Source organism: Gopherus flavomarginatus, chromosome 2 (genome assembly GCF_025201925.1).
Source record: "Gopherus flavomarginatus isolate rGopFla2 chromosome 2, rGopFla2.mat.asm, whole genome shotgun sequence".
Lineage (NCBI taxonomy): Eukaryota > Metazoa > Chordata > Testudines > Testudinidae > Gopherus > Gopherus flavomarginatus.
In genome coordinates, this window is record NC_066618.1 from 160952988 (window position 1) to 160978848 (window position 25861).

At 45.3% G+C, this 25861-nt stretch overlaps 1 protein-coding gene across 1 annotated transcript in view; it reads left to right on the forward strand.

The window, feature by feature from the left end:
- Positions 1 to 235: 235 nt before the first annotated feature.
- The window catches only part of LOXL2 (lysyl oxidase like 2), an 88450-nt gene continuing 62824 nt past the window's right edge, over positions 236 to 25861 (forward strand). Inside the window, exons 1-3 of the mRNA XM_050939955.1 lie at positions 236 to 376; positions 15194 to 15638; positions 21484 to 21659. Coding sequence (XP_050795912.1) covers positions 15275 to 15638; positions 21484 to 21659 — 540 coding nt within the window. The 5' untranslated portion in view covers positions 236 to 376; positions 15194 to 15274. The remainder of the gene's footprint in view (positions 377 to 15193; positions 15639 to 21483; positions 21660 to 25861) is intronic.

Here is a 25861-nt window from a genome sequence, read left to right on the forward strand (position 1 = left end):
GGTCTGTTCTTTAGGGGCCTCCTGGAAAGCAGATCACATTCCCTGTTCACCTCCTTGGCTGCAAATAATTTCAGTGCAATGCTCAAGGAATGCCACAGCTCTCAGATTACAGCAAAAACCCATGATATCACCCATCAGCCTAGTTGGTGTGTCTGAGCTTGGAGGGGCTGGGCCCTGGGAGGGGTTTGCTTGGATAACTCCAGTGAAATTTGCCAGGAAGAAGCAGCATCAGGATTTCTGCAGCACATTTCCTTGGCTGCAGAGTATTTTTTAAAGCAAAAGGGACCCCTCAAACTGCACACTCAGCTCAGAAGAGCCCCTTTAGTGCCAAGAGAGCAGCAGGAACTGAGGTCACCCCCCACCAAAGCATCTCCAGGTAAGTGCTGTCCTGCTGCATTGCAATCCAAAGAGTGGCATGATTATTACAGAAGTAATGCCAGATTGATTTGTGTGGGTGACTCTTTTTGTTGTTGTTTGACAGCCACCTTAAACCAACCATCTAGCCTCTTTCAGGGCTGAAAGTCAACCTGGCTCCTCACTGCGTTTTGAACATCTTTTATTTATTATAATATAATTTCTCTAACTTCAGTTGGTTATTTAGCATCTACATCTCGAAAGGAGGGCGAGGGGTGGGAGAGACCCAGTAAAACAGATCATCTTGTATTCCTTTGGAAACGTGTTATTTTAAAAAAAAAAAAAAAAAAAAAAAAAGAAAAAGAAAAAAGCTGCAGATTTTTTCTGTCACTTGGCAAAGATGTTTGTGGTCAGGTAAAACTTTCTCCCCTGTTCTCTTACAGGGATGAGTTGGGACTGAACTAATGAAGTGGAAAAGCCGTGTTGCTAAATGCCTGCAAGTTTAGACAGCGTAGATTCTGTAACACTGTTAGCCTGATTGAGTCTAGGAAGCTACAGTCCATGCAATAAACTGTGTAAATGTCACCAAACTTCAGAAGCAGTTTAAATGCTCTTGCCTGAATACATGATTCTCAAAAGGAAACATTTAAAAGCAAATGTTCCCCATCCTGGATGGCATGAAACTTACTGAGATCTATTTTCATAAGAGGAAATTTCTTTCTGTTGTTGTGCTAAGATTGAGTTGAATCTGAGCCAACACTCTGTTCCTTGAAGTGTGGTCCTTGCACGGAACAATTCGTTCTTTAGAGTGACCATTTTATCCCGAGCTCACACAGCAGTCCCAGTAGGATTCAGGATGACTTTCCACTTGTATCATGAGAGAGAATTGTGGAGTGTTACCTAGAGGTGACGCCAGATGCCCGGTTGAATACAAGCTAACAAAGTTTCAGCATTGAAACTTGTGACAACCTCTTTTTGGAATGAATGCTGCTCTTATATGGACCCTGTGCCTAGGGTGTTAAAGAAGCAAACTACTCTTCTCTTTTCATACTAGTGGCTACTACTTAGCTGATACAACAGGTGTCACTGTCTGCAGCGCCAGAGGAGAACCTGAGATCAAATAGTTTGGAGGTGAGCTTAAAGCAATACTTGTCTCAGTTATCTGGGAATATAGGGAGAAAACCAATTAGCAGCACAGGTAGGAATTCGTTCATAAAGACAACATTGGGCTGTTTTCAAACTGCAGCTTGATGGAGACTGAAAATAATTTGCTTTAGGGTTTCCACTCATTGGTTTAATTGCACGCACATTATACCACCCACATAGTGCTGCTTAGGTGGAGGTTAAGGTGCTGTTACAAATCAGACAATGCAAATATTGGCATGAGCTATTGTAACAGTAGAAAATCTAAGCAGAAACCACATCTTTCTGGATAGTATTCTTGCTGGTTGTTGCTGCATAATAACAAATCTCATCTGGGCTCGTTTAGTGTTACCTGAAGAAAAGGGCTTTCTTTTTTAACATTGGCTGTAACATTTGAGACAGTCAGGTGGAGGTAAGTAACAGGATGACTCTTCAAGATCACATACAAGACAGAGAGATCTAACATTGAGCCTTTCCATCATTAGCACTCCTTGGCTACCAGCAAATAAGAGTACATCTGAATGAGGTCTGTAGCCCTGTGCTATGGTCTTGGTCAAATCTGACAAGTTAAACAGAGGTTGTCCAGGTTAGCACTACCAAGGAAATCCAACTGCTGCAGAAAGTTGTCTTAATGATTAGTACGTGGCATTCCATCGATGAGACAATCATGCCCCCCCCACCCATGTTGTTAAATGATCAGTTCTTGCTGCTGTAGGTGCTGTCTTTTGAATGATGAAATAAAACTGATCTCTAGGGCACACGCGGTCATAAGACTTTCCAGGAAACTATTTGTATGTTGTTAACCTCCAGGTTTCCTGTCTGAATTTCATTCCATCCCTAAATTCGCTTTCCAACTTTGTGTTTAATTCATTATTAATTCTTATCCTAAACTTTTTTGCATGGTATCGCTGTACACTGTTAAATAGCTGTCATGTTCAATCCTAGAAATGGCTACTCTTCAGTAGTAGGTGGCATGATTGCACAGTTCATCAGTCTTTTTGTTTGTAAAGCACTTCAGGATGAAAGGTGTGACTGTATAGAAGTGTGAAATGCTCTAGGAATGGGGTGTGTGCCTAGGCACGGTGTATACTGTGAATGTGTGTAAATATACATTGTGAGTGAAATTGATGCCCGGTCTAAGCCCCTTGAAGTCAGAGTTCCACCAAGGATTCATTTAATCCGGCGTTTGAGGATGTAGATAGATATCTATAAATATACAGTGTGCAAATAGTCAATGGCAAAACAAATATGGAATGTAGATTTAAAAATCAGACCAAGTCCCAGACAGAGAACTGTAGTGCATTTTGGAGCGACCGTATACATCATCCCTGTGCATGTGATTTCCAGGATACTATATATCTTTATTCAGTGGTATAATGTATTAGCTGGCTGTTTTATTTCTTCCCTGTGGTTATGCTTATTAAGTGGAGAAACCTCCAGACTAGGATCTTCAAAAGAGAGTTAGGTCCGACTCCCATTGACTTTCAGTGAGACTTAGGCTCCCAACTCCCTTTGGCTTCATGGAAAACCCCAGCCCTCATGCCCATTAATATTAAGGGATGTTCCATCAAAGAGTGAAGAAAGTCCAGAAGTGACATGGGCTAGATATCCGCATAATGGAAAACCAGAAAGATGTATGCATCTCTAAATACCAGGTCACTATTCCAGTTCTGCGACTGCATGTGTTATTGATGGTTCAGGTACTTTAAACCAAATCAGCATTAGGCAGGGATTTTCCTTTTTTTTTAAAATGGCATTTCATATTTCCTAGCATTCCACAAAATCACTGTGTCCATAGCGTGTGTGTGCATGCACACACACGTTCTATTGCAATGAATCCAAGCATGTCAGCTGTTGATTTCATTGTGTTACCCTATTGTAGCCTCTTATTCATAATGAGCAAATCACATGCCATGAAGGAATAGAGTGCTGGACTGGGACTCGAGAGACCTGGGATCTATTCCCAGTTGGCCTGCTGGGTGACTACGGACAAGTCGCTTTCCCATGCTGCGCCTCGGTTTTCCTATCTGTAAAATGGGGATAACGATACTGAACTCTTTTATAACGCACTTTGAGATCTACTGATGAAAACTATGTTAGGCAGTATTATTAATAGACTAAAAACATAAGTTTCATGGTTCAAGTTGCTGCTGCTTCTGTTAAAATGAATAAGGGGTCTGAGCAGATTAATTGTCCTAAAGTTTAAGAAACCATAAGATATTTCTGGAACTTACAATAAATAACTAGAATAACATTAACAGCAAGGAGTCCAGTGGCACCTAAAAGACTAATAGATTTATTTGGGCATAAGCTTTCATGGGTAAAAAACCACTTCTTCAGATAGAACTTACCCATGAAAGCTATGATCAAATAAATCTGTTAGTCTTTAAGGTGCTACTGGATTCCTTGTTGTTTTTGTGGATACAGACTAACATGGCTATCCCCTGATACTGGAATAACGTTGAGTTCAAAAGTTTAGTTCTGCTTAATCATTTTTCAATGTGTATTAGAAGGGTAGCGTATAAGTATCATATCTGTCGCTGGATTTTTTCATACAGTATTTTCCATTTAGTCACCAAAACCTGTGGGATAGCCAAGAACCAGTATTGGCTAGGAGTATGCGAAAGTCAGCCATGCTGTAACACGGAGGCTGTTGCTCTCCATTCGGCTTCAACCTTCATTGCTTAACAAATTGGAGAGGTGAGAAAAATGAAGCTCTGTTGCCAAAATAAAACGCACATTAGAAAGTGCAGGGGTGTGTGTGTGTGTGTGGAGGGGGCTTGATATCTGTCCCTCTGTCCTCAGAACAAAAACTCTTTCTACTTAGCTGTAAAGGAGAATCTTAAAAAAACAAACAAAAAAAACCTGTAAGGGCTAAAACTGAGAGCGAATGTAAGTGACTTTAGTGCAGTGAGAGAGAGAAAGGAGAGAATTTTAGTGCTAACTGATGTCATGGTGCTAAGACTCACATTATTATCTTTCCATACTTCCATCCCACCCTTCAGGCCAAGTACATTACAGGAAACAGAAAACCTTCAGGGATGATTAGGGAATTCAAAATTAATTATTGAAGCTAATAGCCACGATGGTACTGTCAAAATCAACCTGAGCAACTACAGTTCACAGCAGTGCTTCTGTTCCCATACAACTTCTGAGTGAGTTTGAGATCCTGTGCTTCTCACCTGTCCTAGCCCCTTCTTTGGGTTTTTCAGATATGTGAGCTCGGTAACACAAACACTGTGAGAGCCATGGCTATTTGAAGGGCATGCTAGAACAGTGGGAATGTGTGGACCTGTGGAATTTCCCTGGATGGTACAAAGGGGTTCAGTCACTTGACTTCCTTAAATGCTGAGTTGTGTGGCTGAACCTCTGGCTCGTGAAAAATGTAATCTGCATTTTTAGTCACCAGAGCTGCTCTTTGCAGATTTTGAGTCTAAAGCGGGTGAGAGGAAATCCCAGGCTTCTTTCTTCTTTGTTGTGAAAAGTTGTGTGTGTTGAAAACACATTTATCCCTCCAGCTTCTCTTCTGGCAGAGTACTTTGCTCCGTCTTGTTTCTGTGGGTGTTGTTCTCCCCCCCCGCCCGTTGTACATATTTCATTGTCAGTGGCTTTTTTTTTTTTTACCGTTACCTAACATATGAATGTGCAGCTGAGGCCAGAAAGCTTTTTGTAATTTTCCGATCCTATGTTCTTTGCCAAGCTAGATCCTGAGACAAGTCAGATGGTGCTTGTGCCTTAGAACAGCACGATGTCTTTTACCTCATCCCTGCAAAACCCTGATGGAGTACAAGAATCTCTCTATGCCCAAGACTCATCTGTGCTTCACAGTGGATGAGTGGTGTTAGAATTAAATCCTCTTTGCTTTGGAAGATGTTACCAGTTGGGCCTATTAAGTTTGCAGCAGTCTGAGATCCTGGGTTTGCTAAAACAACTATCCAGCAGTCAACTGTTTTCTGTTTTTAATGATAGTTCAGGCAGAACTGAAGCAAATGAAAACCCCCGATGCTGCTTGCTAATATCTGTTGGCTTTTTTTCATATGAACAGTTGCATTCATTTTAGGTGATGACTAGCTGAATATATTATAATACTGACTGAAAGGTTTGCAGACTAGACTGGGCTTGCGGCATCCAACAAACCAGGGCCCAATTCTGTAATGAGCACTACACTTTTATTGTCATAGGCCCTGTCTTGCATCTTTTGAAGCTTGTGGGAGCTTTTACATTGATTTCAGTGGGATCTGGATTGGACGCCATATGAGAGCATGTCTGAGGACATGTTGATTGAGGTGCCCCCAGCCATAGTGGTGTGAACTTGATGGGAATACATAACTTTGATCTCAACCATTATCTTTTTTTAACCAAGCCATAACTATAGATCAAAACTGAATCCAATCCAAGAGGATCCAGTTACAGGTAAATTGCAGGCATGCGGCTTCAAGTAGGAGTTGCCTATGGAAAAATTCCAAATACGGTACTTTGCAGCACTTTACAGCCTATCAGGATGGCATGTAATCTCTTTGGAAATGCTGCATTTGCAAGCCCCATATATTGTTCACCCCATATTGTATCTCAGGGTATGTCTACACTATGGAATTATTCCAATTTTACAGAAACCATTTTTTAAAAAATAGATTGTGTGAAGTCGAGTGCACGCGGCCACACTAAGCACATTAATTCGGTGGTGTGCGTCCATGTACCAATGCTAGTGTCGATTTCCAGAGCATTGCATTATGGGTAGCTATCCCATAGTTCCCACAGTCTCCTCCGCCCCTTGGAATTCTGGGTTGAGATCCCAGTGCCTGATGGGGCAAAAAACATTGTCACTGGTGGTTCTGGGTGCAGCCTCACCCCTCCCTCTGTGAAAGCAGCTGACAATCATTTCGTGCCTTTTTTCCTGGGTGAACTGTGCAAATGCCATAGCACAGCAAGCATGGACCCTGCTCAGCTCAAGACCGCAATCGTGGATGTTGTAAACACCTCGTGCAGTCTATGCTGAACCAGGACCTGCAAAACCAGGCGAGGAGGCTGCTACGGCAGCACGGCAACAAGAGTGATGAGGACATGGGCCCCTGCGCTTTGGAGATCCTGCTGGTAATGGGGCAGGTTCTAGCCATCGAACGCCGATTTTGGGCCCGGGAAACAAGCACAGACTGGTGGGACCGCATAGTTTTGCAGGTTTGGGACGATTCGCAGTGGCTGCGAAACTTTCGCATGCATAAGGGCACTTTCATGGAACTTTGACTTGCTTTCCCCTGCCCTGAAACGCCAGAATACCAAGATGAGAGCAGCCCTCACAGTGGAGAAGCGAGTGGCAATAGCCCTCTGGAAGCTTGCAATGCTAGACAGCTACTGGTCAGTCGGGAATCAATTTGGAGTGGGACAATCTACTGTGGGGTCTGCTGTGATGCAAGTAGCCAAAGCAATCATTAAGCTGCTGCTACAAAAGATAGTGACTCTGGGAAATGTGCAGGTCTTAGTGGATGGCTTTGCTACAATGGGATTCCCTAACTGTGATGGGGCAATGGGTGGAACCCATATCCCTATCTTGGCACCGGAGCACCAGGGCACCCACTACATAAACCGCAAGGGGTACTTTTCCATGGTGCAAGCACTGGTGGATCACAAGGGACGTTTCACCAACATCCACGTGGGATGGCTGGGAAGAGTTCATGATGCTCGCATCTTCAGGAACACTATTCTGTTTAAACGGCTGCAGCAAGGGAATTACTTCCCAGACCAGAAAATAACAGTTGGGGATGTTGAAATGCCTGTAGTTATCCTGGGGGACCCAGCCTATCCCTTGATGCTGTGGCTCATGAAGCCATACACAGGCAGCCTGGACAGTAGTCAGGAGCTGTTCAACTACAGGCTGAGCAAGTGCAGAATGGTGGTAGAATGTGCATTTGGCCGTTTAAAGGCGCGCTGGCGCACATTACTGACTCGCTCAGACCTCAGCCAAATCAATGTTCCCATTGTTATTGCTGCTTGTTGTGTGCTCCACAATCACTTTGAGAGTAAGGAAGAGACCTTTCTGGCGGGGTGGGAGGCTGAGGCAAATCAAATGGCTGCTGATTATGCGCAGCCAGACACAAGGGCGATTAGAAGAGCACACCAGGAAGCAGTGCGCATCAGAGAAGCTTTGAAAACTAGTTTCATCACGGGCCAGGGTACGGTCTGACTGTGTTTTGTTTCCCGTTGGTGAACTCCCCCCCGATTGACTCATTCCTTGTAAGCAACCCACCCTCCCCCTTCGATTACAGCTTGCTTTCTAAGGAAATAAAGTCACTATCATTTAAAAATCTTGTATTCTTTATTAATTCATTATAAAAAGGAGAGAACTGACAAGGTAGCCCAGGTGCGGTTTGGAAGGAGGATAGGAGGGAAGGAAAAGGCCACTAAAAAAATTTCAAAGTAATGACAGCATTTTGGTTGGGCTGTCCACGGGGGTGGAGTGAGCGGGTGCACGAAGCGTTCCTACATGTCTGGGTGAGGAGGATCTGGAACATGGTGAGGGTGCTTACACAGGGGCTGCAGTGGCACTCTGTGATCCTGCTGCTGTTCCTGAAGCTCCACCAGATGTTGGAGGATGTCAGTTGGATCATGCAGCAGTCCCAGCGTTGCATCCTGCCACCGCTGATCTTCCTGCCACCACCTCTCATCTCGAGCATCCCTCCTGTCCTCACGTTGGTCCCTCCTGTCCTCACGTTCACTGGCATCTTTCCTGTAATTTGATACCACGTCCTTCCACTCATTCAGATGAGCTCTTTCATTGCGGGTCACTTCCACGATTTCCGAGAACATTTAGTCTCGTCTTTTTTTTCCGCCGCCTTATCTGAGATAGCTGGGAGGCTTGAAAAATTTGCAGCTGCATGAGGGAGGGGGAAAAAAGGGAGAGAAGTATTTTAAAAAAAGATACATTTTACAGAACAATGCTTATACTCTCACGGTGAACAACACTATTCACCTTACATAGCACATGTGATTTCACTACAAAGGTCGCATTTTGCATCTTAATATTGAGTGCCTGCAGCTCTGGTGTTAGAGATCTCACAGACGCAGGTCCGGGAAGCAGAATTCAGCTTGCATGCCTCCATGGTAAGCCACTGTCTTTCGGCTTCTGCAGCCTTCATATACACAGTATATTGGCCCTCCTTTGCCAAATACCAAGCAAATCCCGTTCAGTGCTATTTCTTTCCTGTTAACATGCAGCAGCAGAAACCGCCCCCCCATCCAGTTCTCTGGGATGATCGCTTTACCCCTCCCCCTAACTGCATGGCTGGTATCATGGAAGATCCCTGCTAGCCAAACGTGAAAAAGCTCTGTGCCAATCCTCCCCTGGCCATCCCCTGCTTGGCTACCTGCAAGGAAGGATTTCTTTTAAGCAACAGGCAAACAGCCCAGTAGGAATGGCCATGTCTGTCCCCTTACTTAAATTCCTGAATTTCAACTAGGTTACCATGAACGATATCACTCTCCTGAGGATAACACAGTGAGATAAAGAACGGATGTTGCTTGAATGCCAGCAATCACCGGGACCATACACAGCTAGGCTTTGTCATGCAGTGATACCAGATTACTTGCTACATGCATGGCGTGTTCAAGTGTCCTACCATGGAGGACAGAATAAGGCTGCCCTGCCCAGAAGCCTTCTGCAAAGGCTTTTGGAGTACCTCCAGGAGAGCTTCATGGAGATGTCCCTGGAGGATTTTCGCTCTATCCCCAGACATGTTAACAGACTTTCCAATAACTGTATTGGCCGCGAATGCATCCCAAGTCCTCAGGGCAAATCAATCATTAAAAAATGCTTGCTTTTAAACCATGTTTTATATTTACAAAGGTACACTCACCAGAGGTCGCTTCCATGGCTTCATTGTCTGGGCTAGTGGCTTGGAGGGCTGGGAGGGTAATTCCGTCTGGGTGAGAAAAAGCTCCTGGCTGTTGGGGAGAACGGAGTGCTGTGTGCTCTCTGCAGGCTCGTCCTCATCTTCCCTGTCCACAGAATCCTCAGCCATGGCTGAGATTACCACCCCCACCTTGGAATCCACGGACAGGGGTGGGGAACTGGTGGTGGACCTCTCTAGAATTGCATGCAGCTCAGCATAGAAGCGGCATGTTTTCAGCCCTGCCCCGGACCTTCTGTTTGTTTCTTTGGTTTTCTGGTAGGCTTGTCTGAGCTCCTTAACTTTCACATGGCACTGTACTGAGTCCCTGGTGTGGTCTCTCTCCATCATAGTCTTGGAAATTTTTTCAAATGTTTTTTCATTTCATTTTTTGGAACGGAGTTCTGTTAGCATGGAATCCTCTCCCCATGTAGCGATCAGATCCAGTACCTCCCGTGCGGTCCATGCTGGAGCTCTTTTTCGATTCTCAGGAGACTGCATTGTTACCTGTGCTGATGAGCTCTCCACGCTGACCAAACAGGAAATGAAATTCAAAAGTTCACGGGGCTTTTCATATCTACCTGGCCAGTGCATCCGAGTTCAGATTGCTGTCCAGAGCGGTCACAATTGTGCACTGTGGGATACCACCCAGAGGCCAATACCGTCCATTTGCGGCCACACTAACCCTAATCTGACATTGCAATACCAATTTCAGCACTGCTCCTCTCGTCGGGGAGGAGTACAGAAACCGATTTAAAGAGCCCTTTATATCGATATAAAGGGCCTCGTTGTGTGGACGGGTGCAGGGTTAAATCGGTTTAACACTGCTAAATTTGGTTTAAACGCATAGTGTAGACGAGGCCACGGATTAACATTGCTATAAGGTTCATCTCTGCTGGAGTACTCCCTCCTGCATTACTTGTGTCACAGAGTCACCGGGCGATGCTCTGGAACAGCTCCCCACAAAGCCAGTCAGGACTTTGGGGAGCCTCCTCTCCCTTGGAGCAGACTTGTTCAGGGTAAGAAGCTCACATGTCTTCACCTCCTGGGTCTCTCCTTGGAGCATTAAGCATCCTCTGCCCCTCCGTGCGCTTCCCACTGCGAGCCCACCCAGGCGGGATCCTGGGGAAGCCACAGGGTCCTGCACCCCCATTTTGCAGTCAGACATGACTCTCAGCCAGCCAGTAAAACAGAGGTTTATTCAATGACAGGAACAGGGTCTAAAACGGAGCTTGTAGGTACCACGACCGGGTCCATTCTGGGGGTCAGTGAGCCAGACCCCCACATCTGCCCTCAGCCAGCTCCAGACTAACAACCCCTTCCAGCCCCTCCTCTCTGCTCAGCTCCTTTCCCGGGCCAGGAGGTCATCTGATCTCTTTGTCTCCAACACCTTCAGTTGGCACCTTTGCAGGAGAGGGGCCCAGGCCATCAGTTGCTAGGAGACAGAGTGTCAGGCATTTAGGTGCACTGGCCCTTGCTCTGCAAGATACTTAAGAACTGCCATGGGGACACTGAAGCACCAACACAGTATTCAGAGAAAATAATAACATTCCCAGTTCGTCACAACTTGCAAGTATCTATCTCTCATAAGCAAGCTATACCTCTAAGCACCTTCTTGAAAAGCTGGTGATGCACCATTGTATGTGCTCTGTGTTGCCTTAGGTAGGGCAAGAATTATGGGTCATTAAACTTCCATCGACTGTACGCATTTTCACTTGCCCATTGCACCGTGGTTTTTATAAGGCAGGAGATGGGGTAGGGATACTGAGATCTCAGAAGGGAGAATTAAAGAGCTCTGTTGAAATCACCAGTTTTTTTATTGAGGCCTCACTACTTCTGTGGGCAAGCTGCTTGAACGTACAATTGCACAATGTTGCACATTCTAGAATCCTTGGGCTGTAGTATTTTTTGTTCTCCTTATAGCACACTGAATTGGTAAATCAGGTTCTCCAGACCAGCAAGATGCGGCTTTTCTACTTGTGGCTTTCCCATAGTTGCACCAACACGTAGAAAATTGTTTAAATGGGTCTAAATCCAGGCCTTTAAGTAATCACACAGGTCTCTGACGTGTAATGGACTTAATGATCTGTTGAGAAAACATGATTTACTTCAGGTCACATTAATAACTGACATGAGCACTGAGCTCAGCTAAGTTACTTCTTTAGCTGAAGTGGTAGGGGCCTGTGCTGAGGGTCTCTGGTTCAATCCCTGCTAGTGACCTTGATGGCTGTCTGTGTATATTGTGGCACTTTAAAAAGGTTCTTGGGGCCTGATCTTGAAAGCCTAGGAGTAGTGTTTCCTCTCACAATTTGTCCCATTGACTTCAATAGGATTTCTCAAGTGCATAATAGTTTCAATGAGTGGTCCCTTAGTCCCAATGCAGGCTGGGAATGATTTGAGGGTCAACACAGGCTTATGTGCTGCAGGACCCACTTCTGCTCCCATTCAAGTGATATTGATTTCCTTGAACAGCAGGGTTTATCCCTGCATATCTCGGACTTAAAACTTCCCACTAACTTTCCTTGTGTGTGGATGTGTCATTACTGAGATGATAAATGACATCATTTATAGATAAAAGTATCTTTCCACTGTTGTATTCTGTTTTGGTAACATTCCTCTCTTTACTATAGGATGTATTAATGTGCTTGGGGAATGTTTTTTCTGTAAGGAGTCGGGGCACTGAATATAGAACACAATGTGTACAATTTAATGTGGTACCTTCTTGGGCTGGTGAATGGCAGCTGTTCCCTAATCCCTGTTGTGAAATAACCCAGCCAATAGCAATCAGAATGTCTGCTGTTCCTTCTCTTTGAATGTACACACTATTGCATGCAAGCCGAATGGAGCATCACTGACACCCTTAGTACAAAGGGACTCAAATTTCCTTTAAAGTGACTATTGAAATAATTGATTTTTTTTTTGACTCCAGAGGAAAAGATGGTGTTTGTGCAGCAAGGAGATGATGATATTTCTGGTCATGTTTGAGTTGCTCTATTGTTCATATGAACAACTTTTAAAAAGGGATTTTTGTTAACAGCTAATGAGCAGGGCTTCATGGAGGCAAACAGTATATTTGCTTCACCTGCTGAATTCTCTCAAGGAATTAAAGACATGACGTGATTGTGAGGAAAAATAGTTGTATGTTTCCTTCCATCCCTTTTCATGACTGATAAAACCCCAGTCCTGATAAGGCCTGAATCAGTGTCTTATGGGATCAAATCTTAAGTCATGAGTTAATGAGACAGAGAAGAGTCTTCTGGTTTAAAGCACAGGAGAAGAAGTCCAGAGATCTGGATTCTTTTCCAAGCTCTTCCACCGACTTCTTGGGCAAATTAATGTTCTGTGCTTGTTTCCCCTGAATGGGGAAACCTAGCTACCTCACATGGGGGTGAGGCTTAAATCATTAATGTGTCTTGAGATCTTTAGAGGGAGATCAGAGTGCTTAAGAGAGAGTGATTTGACAAAGTACAAAGGTATTAAATAGTGCTGGCACAAGTGGAGCATCTTATGAAATAGAGGGAGATTTTCAGTTGCCTGGGGAATTTAAAATGCTCCATTCCCACTGAGATTCAGGGGAGTCCCAATTCTTTTGATGGCTTTGCAAATCTCAGCTATAGCATTGGATGAGCCTTTTGCTGTAAATATTTTCCTCAATAGGATGTTTTTGGTGGCTTCAGAAGATGCAGCCATAAGTCTGTGTACTGTGCTCTTAACTTACCTAATTCAGATGGTTGCCATTTGTTCCTTTTAAATGTTCTTGTCCTGGACCTATCACTGAGCTAGCCAACTGCCTAAGTGGACTTTAGGCACTAAGATTTGCCTTATTGGATCATGTCAGCATGTGGGCTGTGGTAGCTGTTTACACCAGATGTTTTGGCAGGAGCCAAGAACACAAACCAAACTCATAATTCACCTGGCCATCCAGTGCTGTCCCAACATAACTCTGCTGAAAGCAGTGGATATGTGCTGGGAGTGATTTATGCAGCATCTGGTCCCCATGAGCCTTTTGTATATGCAAAAAAGGCACATTTAAGTTCGGTCAGAACGCGTATTTCACTCTACTTTTTTTTGGCAAACCCCCTTAATGAATTGCCAGAAGAAAAGAAAAGTCACATGCTTGAGGTGTTGTCCTCGGACTCCAGAATCTGGGTTCTACCCCCAGCTCTGCCACAGACACCACTTGTGATTGTGGGCAAGTTGCTTTTCTCTCTGTGCCTCAGTTCCTGATCTGTGAAATGGGGATAATGCTTCCTGACCTCATGGGGTGTTTGTGAGGTGTATAGTTACCACAGTGATGAATCCCGTACGACAGCCTAGAAATCAATCTTAGCCCAATGAAGTTCATGGGAATCCATGATGATAACAAGATCAAGATTTGGCCCAAACCCAGCACTTTGTAGCACTCTATTCCCCCTAGTTTCCCCAAACCAGTTTAGTTTGAACCATAGTTTATGACCCCACTGTGCCATTGATGAATAGGGATGTTTCAAATGCACTCACCTTTGTTACTTGCATTTGGTTCAGAGAAAGAGAGAGAGACTTTGCATCCAAAGGTCTCGGAGCACTTTACAAAAGGAGAGTCCGTATCACATCCCCATTTACTTAAGGGGAAACTGAGGTGGAAGTGACTTGCCTCTGATCTACTTAGCAGTGCGGTGGCAGAACTGGGAATAGGACCAAGTTTCCTGACTTCTGGTCCAGTAGATCACGCAGCCTCCTTCAGCCGCTTGGAAGGCTACTTTATCCATGTTTCCCTGTGTCCGTGTCTCTGTCACTTTTTGGGGTAGCACAGACCTAGCACATACTGACTGATATTCTATTCTAGACATGTGTATTGGTGACTTTCCTTCCCTGTGTTTTAGCTGCTGCCAGGGAACAATACTGCTTTGGGGAGTTGGGGAGCTTTTTCCCACTGCTTTCTGGCATTGCTTCATTTGGAAACTATTCAGCCTCTAACCTACACGTGTACTCTCTGACTGCTCCATGTGCTGGTTGCATGAATGACAATGTGGAATATCTGAGGGCTGGGACAGGAAATGAACTGACATTCAGTTCAGCACCACGTCTGGCTCAAGTTTCTTAACCAGAAAATAACTCCTCCTACCTTTAAGTGAACAGTTTCTGAACCTTCACTCACTGCAAGTGTGTAGAAGTAGTTTAACCGCTGGACTTCTATCTAGTTGACTTAGGGCTGGAGTTCAGCTATAACATTACCAAGAGGCCAGAAAACGTCAGACAAATCTACATTAAAAATGATTCCTGTGCATGGTCACATACAGTAATTCTGCGTAGATGAAGCCAGACATGCAGTAATGGAAATATGTCGTATGTCATAATATTGGGAACCAGGAAAACTCAAATTGCAATGTAAATCTCTCCATTCTTGACCACATTCTTTTATTTCCTTTCCTCTCTATTTTTCCACCATTTAAAGGATGAATTTGGCTTTTTATTAATTGTGCATTTGATCAGATGGCCACAGAATTAAAATGGTGAAACTCTCTCTTGTTCGGTCAGACTGTTGACTAGGTTAGTCTGCTTTAGTCATTATACATGATAAAGAATTGTTTTCAGATTAGAGCTGGCTGGAGAATAGGAATTCTTTGTTGCACACCATGTTGAGGTTTTGATGTTTGTCTCCGCTGCCCTGCAGAACAAACCCAAGACCTTTTGATTTCTGAAATGTTTCACTAAAACACCAGGAGGGGGCAACTTGGACATATCCTTCCATTGGTCAGGTCCCTTTGTTTGAGAGAAAAATAAGTCCCCATTGTTGTCATGTTTTACCTCTCACACAGATTTTTCTTTCTTTTCAGCCAATCCACGCAGCATCCTACCTGCACTGAACAGCAGCTGCTAAAGAGAGGAGCTGGCTCTGAGAACCCCAGGGGCCGAAAATGGGAAGATGCCTGAGTTTCAACCGTAACCACTGGTTTATCGGGCTGTTCTTCTTCAGCTGTCTGAGCCATTTGGGCCTTGCCCAGTATGAGCACTGGCCCTACTATTCCGGCTACCCTGAGCAACCCCCTCCAGAATACCACGCCCCCCAGCAGCCAGCCAACGTCCCCAAGATTCAGCTGCGGCTGGCCGGGCAGAAGCGGAAGCACAACGAGGGGCGGGTGGAAGTGTTCTACAGCGGGGAGTGGGGCACAGTGTGCGACGACGACTTCTCCATCCACGCCGCTAACGTGGTGTGCAAAGAGCTGGGGTATGTGGAGGCTGTGTCCTGGGTGTCAAGCTCCAAGTATGGAAAAGGAGAAGGTAAAGTTGCCCGGTTTCCACGGCCCACCTTTGTGTTTACGTTCACTCTGCTTTCCTTGATCCCCTGTGTGTGCCCACACCATGGTGGGGTTTCCAGTGGCAAATGATTGAAACAAAATAAATGCAAGATCTTGTCTACATGAACACTTAGTTCATGGCAAGCTGGGGTGTACATCTCCTCTGCGCTAGCCTGTAGCGCACTCCAGTATCCGGGTGGACCCTGCTGCTGTGCCCTAACAGTTCTCTTGTGTGCTTTAATCTGCTCCTGTTTCAAAGCGGAGTAGATCGACGCACACTACAGAGCTTTTAGTGCGTGGTAGCAGGGTCCACATGGACACTTGGCACATGGTAGGCTACTGTGGGGTTGATTTACATCCCATCTAGCCACAAATTAAGTGTCAGTGTAGGCAGGTCTGAGTTGAGTTTAGTGCTATTGAGAGGGGCCCGATTGAGCCAACTGGAGATTAAAGCCCTTGATGTTTCAACACAACAGACTGAGGATGTGGCTCAGCGCTGGCCTAGAGGGGGCCACCTCTTGGAGAAGAGGAATTGACTCAGACCCCATTCCCAGGCTACCACTGCTGGTGCTAATGGAACTGAGATTTAGGGTACCCAGAAATTTCAGATTGGGAGAGGCTGGGTGGAAGTCTTGTGATTAAAGCTTGGGACTGGAGTGCAAGAGATGTGGGTTTGATTTCTGGCTGTTAGAGGCCTCCCCTCTGTGACGTTTCAAGGTAGCTTGTGAAGATAGGGGGCAGGGCTCAGCAGGCCTGGGGCTAACTTCTGATTTATAGCTTATGTTCCCCAAAGCTCATGCTTCACGGTTTTGGCCAGCCACCTACAGGGGTCAGGAAGGGATATTTTCCCCTAAGTCTATTCAGGGGTCGTGGTTATCGTTGATCTCCTTTCTCTGTAGTAAGATGAGTGGCCGTGGCTGGAGATGGGACACTGGACAGGGTGGGTCAGGACACTGAGCATTCTCTCTCAGCAGCTTGGCTGGTTGGTTCTTGCTCACCTGCTCAGAGTCTAACTGATTGCCATAGGTAAGGTTGGGAAGGAATTGTCCCCCAGTTCAGTTTGGCAGTGACCTTGAGGGGGAAGAGGGGTTGCCTCCCTCTGCGGTGTGTGGGTGCCAGTCACTTGCCAGGGTTCTTGGGGCATCTCTCACTTAACCATTTCCCTGCCATTGCGGGGGTCTTAGGCATTGGTGCACCTTGGTTCCCTAATATTGTCTACCTGTGGCACATCATAGTCTAGTCTCCCGGGGGTCTCAGTTTATTTGGTGTAATTTCAGTTGTCAGGTTTAGTGTGGAGGAGTTGGGTGGTGTCTGTGGCCTGTGATATTTGGGAGATCAGATGATATGATCTGGTGGTCTACGAGTGTACGACCTTCTTCAAGACACTTAATCTGTGTCTCTTGTTTCCTCATCTATGGAATGGGGATAATAGTTCTTCTATCTTCCCACCCTGTGTCTTGACTCTTCAGATTATAAGGGACTGTCTATTACTGGTAGGAAGCGGGTGGCAGACTGAAATTTTGCAGAAGCAGCAGTTCATCTTGAGTGGCTTCTGGAGTAGCCTGTGAGACCCCCAGCCAGCATTTTTAATTATGTAATTAAACACACTTTTTATAGTAATCATTCAGGAAACTAACATACTAGCTCTGGCGGGGGAAGAGTTCTCATCAGGCCGAACCTTACGTGAAACTGTCTGTCTGTTTTTTCTCCTCCTTGATATTGCCTATAGATGGCTTGGATGTAAAGTGGACTGTTACAGACGAGACATCAACCCAATCGCACTTCAGTTTGGGGCTTCCAAATATGCCTTGAATTAAGATGTAGGAAGGCAAATATTGGTTTGTTATATGTAGGAATTGATTATTAAAAGCATATTTGGGGTTTAGTAGTTCCATAAGCCTCAATAACTGTATGTTTGTCTTATCTACCATAAGTAAATATTTGCCTACTGAATATTTTATAATTGGTAGCTTGAAGCATAAAGCCAGGTTCACGCTAGATGTAACTCTATTCACTCCCTGCAGTTACACTGGGGATGAATTTGGTCCATAGTTTAACACCATTCTTTAACGCTCACACCTATAAAATTACCCATAAAAAGCAAGCAGAGCTTAAAATTGACTTGAGAGAAATTTGAGACCTCAAATGTTGTCCCACATTGTGGATCTTGGCTCCCACGGTACAGCAGGAGATTTCCAAGGGAGAGGCCATGACATTTTAAACAAAAATTACCCTGATTCACTTAAAGTGAGTGCTCTTTCTCTGCGTGCCGCAGGGAGCCCAAGCCTGGCGTTGGGATTCACCAGGGCAATTTCTGCATTGCTGTGAGGTAGGGGTAGGGGTGGATCTGAGCGTGACTTGGTCTGGAAGAGAGGAGGAGCATGGTTGTGGGATCCAGGATATGGTGAATCAACCAGCCAAATGCAGTAAAGCAGCTGCATTTGTGCAATGCACAGCGCATGCCCACTCCAGTCTCTGGCGGGCGGCTAGTGCACTTATTCCTGTAGCCTTAAGTTCCTGTCTCTTATCACTTGTGGATCAGGGTCTGTCTACATTGCAATGTGAGCCTGGGTTGTTAGAACTCCAGTTATCAGATCCTGGGTTTGTTAGGCTTTGGCATGAGCATTTACATCATTCCTAACCCCTGGCTAGGAGTTGTTGAAGCCTGGGTCCCAACCTGGGGTTATGGTGTCATGTGGGCCTGAGTCCAACCAATCATATCCCAGACTTCCTAGTGCCCACCCAAAATGTAGCCACTGTAGCCCTTTGTTCATGATGCAGGGGGGGAAACTTGACTGTCCACCAAACTTGACTGTCCAGAGGACAAAGAACATCCACCTGTTGGATGCTTCTGGCAGACTCCTAGAGCATGTGTCTGTTGTTGTGGCTGCATCTACACTGAAGACACGGGGCTTGAATCCTGGATCCCAGCTTGACTGAGGCTTGGCCTCTCCACCCCCACAAGGTCCTGGAACCCTGGGTCAGCGCGATTGTGTGTAGATGGAAGGCGGTTAGGCATGAGCCTGAGTTCGAACCTTGGGCTTACATGCACTGCAATCAAACATCCACAGCAGCCCTGTGTCATCTGACTCAGGCTCATTGGGCTATAAAATTGCTGTTGGGGTTGGGCTGGAGCCTGAACATCTGCGCTGCAATTTTATAGGCCCATAAGTCCAAGTGAGCTGACACGAGCCAGCCACAGGTGTTTGGTTGTGGTGTAATCACACCCTCTGAAGCTACGGCGAAGGGGGATATATAGGAGACAGAGGAGGGAATGCAGCAGTTTCAGAGGCTACCCTGGTATTTTCAGTAGCAGCCTCAAAACTGGAAGAGGAGGAGATTCCTTCCATGTGACCACCGTGAGAGCTTGCACTCTGCCATGGCCATTCACATAGTCTTGGCACAGGGCCTGGGGAAACAGTTGATATCCCTCATATGGAACATGGTAGCACTGATGCCTAGGAGGTCTTATACATCTCACTTTTAAAGGTGTCAGAATGGATTGTTACAGCTGGTGGGGGGGAATCTTTCTTTCTGATTCCCCAAATGTGGGACACTCCCTGTGGTCTGACACATGGGCTAAGCATGCAGAGCTTGATTTTTATTTCAGAGGGCCTCAGCACCCCTTGAAGTCCCAAGGGGCTGTAAATGCTCAGTGCTTCTGAGAATCAGCCCCTTAAAGATTCCAGGGATGGGCACTATGCAGAGCCCAGAGTGGGGCCGGTAGACTTCATGTGACGCTGTTTTTTATTTATTTTTTTTTTTCACCCTCATCAGCTACTGCAGGGAGAGTGTGGCCATGGTGTTGAGATGGGGGTTGTGATTTTAGGTGTCCAACTTGTTGATGCCTTAAGGAAGGCCACATTTTTCAGAAAGTCGTGGCTCGGAGCTGTCTGAGAGTCAGGCCTTGTTAAGGTGTTTCAAGTTGGCACCTGGAATTCCAGGCCTCCCAAGTCATTAGGCACCCACTGAAATTTGGGCCAAAATACACATTTAAAAAATGACCCTGTCAAGGTTTTTCCCCACTCTGAACTTTAGGGTACAGATGTGGGGACCTGCATGGACACTTCTAAGCCTAATTACTAGCTTAGCTCTGGTATACTGCCACCACCCAGAATTCCAGTGTCTGGGGCACTCTCTGTTCCCCCAAAACTTCGTCCCCTCCCTCGGTTGCCTTGAGGGACTTCACCAATTCCCTGGTGAACACATATCCAAACCCCTTGGATCTTAAAACAAGGAGAAATTTACCATCCCCCTCCTCTCCACCCACCAATCCCTGGTGAGTCCAGATCCAATCCCCTTGGATCTTAAAACAAGGAAAAATCAATCAGGTTCTTAAAAAGAAAGCTTTTAATTAAAGAAAGAAAAGGTAAAAAGTATCTCTGTAAAATCAGGATGGAAAATGCTTTACAAGGTAAACAGATTCCTGTAGACCAGAGGGACCCCCCTCTAACCTTAGGTTCAAAGTTACAGCAAACAGAGGTAAAATCCTTCCAGCAAAAAGAAACATTTTCAAGTTGAGGAAACAAAAGTAAGACTAACATGCCTTGCCTGGCTAATTACTTACAAGTTTGAAACATGAGAGACTGATTCAGAAAGATTTGGAGAGCCTGGATGTACGTCTGGTCCCTCTTAGTCCCAAGAGCGAACAACAACAACACAAAGAGCACAAACAAAGACTTCCCTCCACCAAGATTTGAAAGTATCTTGTCCCCCTATTGGTCCTCTGGTCAGGTGTCAGCCAAGTTTACTAAGCTTCTTAACCCTTTACAGGTAAAAGAGACATTAACCCTTAACTATCTGTTTATGACAGACCCAATTCAATCAAAACTCAGAGTTCTCTCCAAATGGAAGTTTAATCAGGATTTGACATATTAGAGAGGATGCAAGAAGCCCTGGATGAAGACAACTGATTCATGGCATGTGCAATTGGAAGCCATGCTCTAATCAGCTGAGCCGAGAAGACCTACTGACACCAGACGCTCTGAAGTGGCCGTCATCAGGGGAAGCTAGCTTTTACCACAAGGAAGTTTGATTAAAATCACTTTTGCCTGCCTTTCCTTTTATGTGCTGATGCAAATGGCGGAGGGGATGGTATGCAAGAAAAATGGGTTTTGTTCCACATTGCGAAACAGGACTATCTGCAGCAGGACACGGTGCCTCGTGTACACTCATTACGGTGGGACTCAGATACAATGTGCAAAGTGCAGAACTCTCTGAGCACAGCATCAGTGTGGTTTCATGTATTTATCTGAAACAACTACGCTATATGCTTCATGTTTTAAATTAAGCTTTTTCAATACCTAAGTTGGGGAAGATTTTGAAAATTTGACTTGATTTTTGGATTCCCAACTTGAGACACATTAAAAGGAGCTGATTTTCAGAGGGTGGGTGCTCAGCACTGTCAGAAAACTAGGCCCCTGTAAGATGTCTCTGCTTGGGGGGGCCCCCCAACTCATTAGTCAATTTGGGAATTCTTGGCTTGTGTATCTTAATGCAGGAGTGGTTGCTATTGGACATTGAAGAACCGATCCTCAAAATTGATATAGCTCCATTAACTTCAATGGAGCGATGCTGATTTACACCAGCTCAGGATCTAACTCTAAACGTGTACCTTATTCAACTTAACCATTATGTTTCTGGTTTATAAATACCTTAAATCTTAAGTAAAGATTTTAGACCTGCCTTTGACAGGATTTACTGTGGGGAACACACGCTTAGCAGAACTGGTATGTCAGGCTCATTTTAGATCAATTAGTGAATCTAGGTTTACCAACTCTGCGATTTGCTCACTGATGTCTCAAGCCTTTCAATTCTTTCCTCTTCAGGCAAAATCTGGATGGACAATGTCCACTGTACTGGTAAAGAGGTGACACTGGCAGCATGTACCACAAACGGCTGGGGCGTCACAGACTGCAAACACACAGAAGACGTGGGAGTCGTTTGCAGTGAAAAGAGGATCCCTGGCTTCAAGTTTGACAAGCCGTTTCTCAACCAAATAGAGGTAAATGCACTTATAACTTGAAGGAACTGATCCAATGCCCAATGGAAATCTTCCCACAGTGTTTGGATCAGGTGCTATATCTGCCTATTATTGCGAATCAAATCAGAAAGACACAACATATGTGATACAGTCCTTGTAATTAGATGAATTCTTTATTTGTTAAAAGCTATGAATTATTGGGTGCCATTTTCTATAGTTGTGATTTGGCTTCTCTTTGGGGTCTTATGGTCACATTTGGGTACAACAGAGGTGTCCATGGACATGAGCAGATTCCAAGAGTTGTGGGTTTGAGTGGATTGACTTATAAGGCAATATTTAAAGAGCTCTTTGTGCTGCTTGGCTAAAGGATGATGAAAGAAGGGCTGTAATAACTCTGCAGAGTGTCTGAAGGAGTTGAGGATTAATGTTAGGAGTACTGGGAGGAAATTTAACGAGTGTAGGCAGGACATCCGGAAAAAATTCTTAACTGGGAGGTTAGGCTATTAGGCCGTAGAATAGTTTCCCATGGGAAATGGTGAAAGCTCTGTTGCGTGAGTCATTTTTTAAAACTAGACTTGACAGACTCCTTGAGAATAAACTGCCAGGAAGAATCCTGTAGTGGAAAGAGGATGAGCTAGGTGAGCAAATAATTCTGTCCACCTTGGATTTTGAGTGTCTTCAGGTTGCAAACGACTAGTGATGACTCAGTGCAAAGTTGCTCTCTTTACAGTGCTGTAGTGTTTTAATACGCAAATACAGGGATCACCCTTCATCATCATTTGCCAGCAGATCCCATCCAATTACCACAGTTATATCCTAGCCTAGGTATAAGGGGGAATCTGTGGTATATGAGACACCACAGAGTGGTTTCTGTGGCTAAGTCCTGATTTGGCTGGGGACACATTTTACAGCCTGAAACAATACTGGATATGGGGTGTTTTTTAAGGCACTTCTAAAACAAGGTTCTTCAAAGGACTGTTTGCTGTAGAATAACTAGTAATAACCTTTTAACATTTGGTTCCTACAGATTGCTCCATTGGAGGATGGTAAATATAATGCAGCTGGTGAAGAAATTTAGCACTTTCTGTTTAAGGATGTGTAGGGCATGGCCTAGTGGAGGTACCACGTGCACTAGTTCTGTAGTAATCTCAGATCCTCCCAGTATATGTGTGGTGTCAAGGGGGGGGTCTCTTTGTGTGGGCCATTAGAGGGAAGAGGGTGCCATTTGCATTATGGAATCAGTCACCTGGGAAGCTAGTCACGGAGCTGCAAATGTAGTGGCTGTTGTGGCATGGGATGAGTCTGTGAAGGAGGGGGAAAGCTCTCCAGGATGAAGGGGATGCTAGAAGACACCTGTGCACTCTTCAAACTGTCTGATGTTCTGAGTCACTGTCTGAGTGACTCTTATTGCCACGCTCATGGGTTCAGGCTCCACATTGGGTGGCACTATGTAGCTGCCCCTGTTTGAGCAGACCGTGGGGTTTGAATGCATGACCTTCACTGCCAAAGCAGGGGCCTCTACTGCTTGAGCTTAAGGATTTAGCCTCCTAAAATGATTACTGTGGCAGAATCATAAACCTTTTGTGTGGACCAGCCACGAGAGGAGTACATCGGCCCACACTCTCCTAGTATGAGTGGCGTAAGCATTGGCATTCGCACCTGAGTGGAAAGAAAACCCCAGGCCAGAAGCCCTAGCCACAGTCCACTTTGCAGCAGAATGACAGAGGGGAAATATATTGGTGGCATTCCATTTATCATCTGTGTATCTGTTTCCCCACCCGACGCTATTGACCTACCTCACGGAGCTGCTGTGTACTTCAGCTGGGTAACGCTTAAAGAGCTTTGAGACAGTCTTGTGAAAGGCGTCGCAGATGTGCGAGGAATTGCTACAGTGGCTTTCTCCCATTTCCCACCACCATCCCCTTAGCAGCTTCCTATAAATGAGTAAGAAGGGAAATGAGGCCTTTCGTATCCTAACAGGGAACTCTCAGTGACCAGCTCAATGGCACCATTGTTTGTTTATAGAGGAGGATATACAAAATCCTGGAATATCAGAGATGGCTTTGGCAGATGCTTGCTTCCCCATAGCAACCTGGGAATTATTTGCACACAGGCTGGAGGAAAACATGCATCAGTCTAGACAGAGGTCATCTCGCTCGGGGATGCTTCCGATATTATCATAAAATTTAGAGCTCTAGTGCTTAGCTAATGGAAAAGCAGAGGTTTGACTAATGAGTTAAACACGTTGGGTTAACTTAGGCCTGGTTTGTTCCGACTTGCTGCTGCTTTTGAGGTTTTGATTCATTTTATACGTTCCAAGCAAAGTTTAAGCAGTTTAAATGGTGCAAATGTGAGTCACTAACAAGATCCCACAGGAGCAGGAAAAGGTGTGAAATAAGTCAAATTCTCTACAGCCTGGCTGATCTCTGAGGCTCTTGGATCATCCATGCTAAAGAACAGTAGCAGCCCTCCTAGGAATAGCAGGGGAGAGTTGGTGACTTAAGCGTATTGTGTTTGCCAAGAAAATGGAACTTCTCTTTTAGGGGCCTGATCCTACCACAGGCTGAGTACCCTCAGTCTGTCTAGGTTCTTGTAAGACCCCATTCTGATGTCAGTAAACATTATTAACATTACCAGTTGAGGCAGAGAGAGAGTAAATCACTTGAGCCAAAGATCACACAGGAAATCTGTGGACTGAAAGAATTGAACCCGCATTTCCGTAATCTTGGGCCAATGCGGTTACCACAAAATCATTCTTCCTTTTGTGTCAATGGAAAGTTGCCACGTCTACCTTAGGAAAGACTGCAGAATCAGCTCCTTAGTCCAGCTCTATTGCCATGACGCATCCAGCCCTTTCTTTCTATTAGAGGCTTGAACATGGTGGGATAATTTGGATGACTCTTGTAACTAGCTGCATCTATTTATGACTTAATAAGCATAGAATCTAGAGGATTAGGGTGGAAAGAGACCTCAGGAGGTCATGTAGTCCAACTGCCTGCTCAAAGCAGGACCAATACCAACTAAATTATCCCAACCAGGGCTTTGTCAAGCCAGACCTTAAAAACCTCTAAGGAAGGAGATTCCACCACTTCTCTAGGTAACCCATCCCAGTGCTTCACCACCCTCCTAGTGAAATAGCGTTTCCTAATATCCAACCTAGACCTCCCCCACTGCAACTTGAGATCATTGCTCCTTGTTCTGTCATCTGCTGTCATCTGCCACCACTGAGAACAGCTGAGCTCCATCCTCTTTGGAACCCCCCTTCAGGTAGTTGAAGGCTGCTATCAAATCCCCCCTCACTCTTCTCTTCTGCAGACTAAACAATCCCAGTTCCTTCAGCCTCTCCTCATAAGTCATGTGCCCCAGCCCCCTGATCATTTTCGTTGCCCTCCGTTGGACTCTCTCCAATTTGTCCACATCCTTTCTGTAGTGGGGGCTCAAAACTGGACGCAATACTCCAGATGTGGCCTCACAAGTGCCAAATAGATCTTCCCTTGATCTGCTGGCAATGCTTCTACTAATGCAGCACAATATGCAGTTAGCCTTCTTGGCAACAAGAGCACACTTGTTGACTCATATCCTGCTTCTCATCCACTGTAATCCCAGGTCATTTTCTGCAGAATTGCTGCTTAGCCAGCTTGTCCCTAGCCTGTGGCAATGCATGGGTTTCTTTGGTCCTAAGTGCAGGACTCTGCACTTGTCCTTGTTGAACCTCATCAGATTTCTTTGGCCCAATCCTCCAATTTATCTAGGTCACTCTGGACCCTATCCCTACCCTCCAGCGTATCTATGTCTCCTCCCAGCTTAGTGCCATCTGTGAACTTGCTGAGGTTGCAATCCATCCCATCATCCAGATCATTATCTCTAGATCTCAAGGCACTTCACAAAGGAGGTAAATTGGGGCAAACTGAGGTACAGGGAGGTGAAGTGTCACCGAATATCAGTTGCGGAGCCAGCAATAGAATGCAGATCTCCTGAGTCACAGTCTATTGTCTTATCCACTAGGCTGCAGAGCCTTCCTGCAAAAGTGGTCTGGCTTTCACCTGGAGCTCCAAGTGGAGCTCAGCACCTCTGAAAATCAGGCCTCTTATTTAGGTGTCTAAATATGGATTTAGAGTCTTAAGTGTAGGCACCTAGACTTGAAAAATTTGACCTCTAATTATAGCATGAGGGAGGCCAAAAAGGGAGATAAAAGCCTGAGCTTTGGCTGGTGCACGCAACTA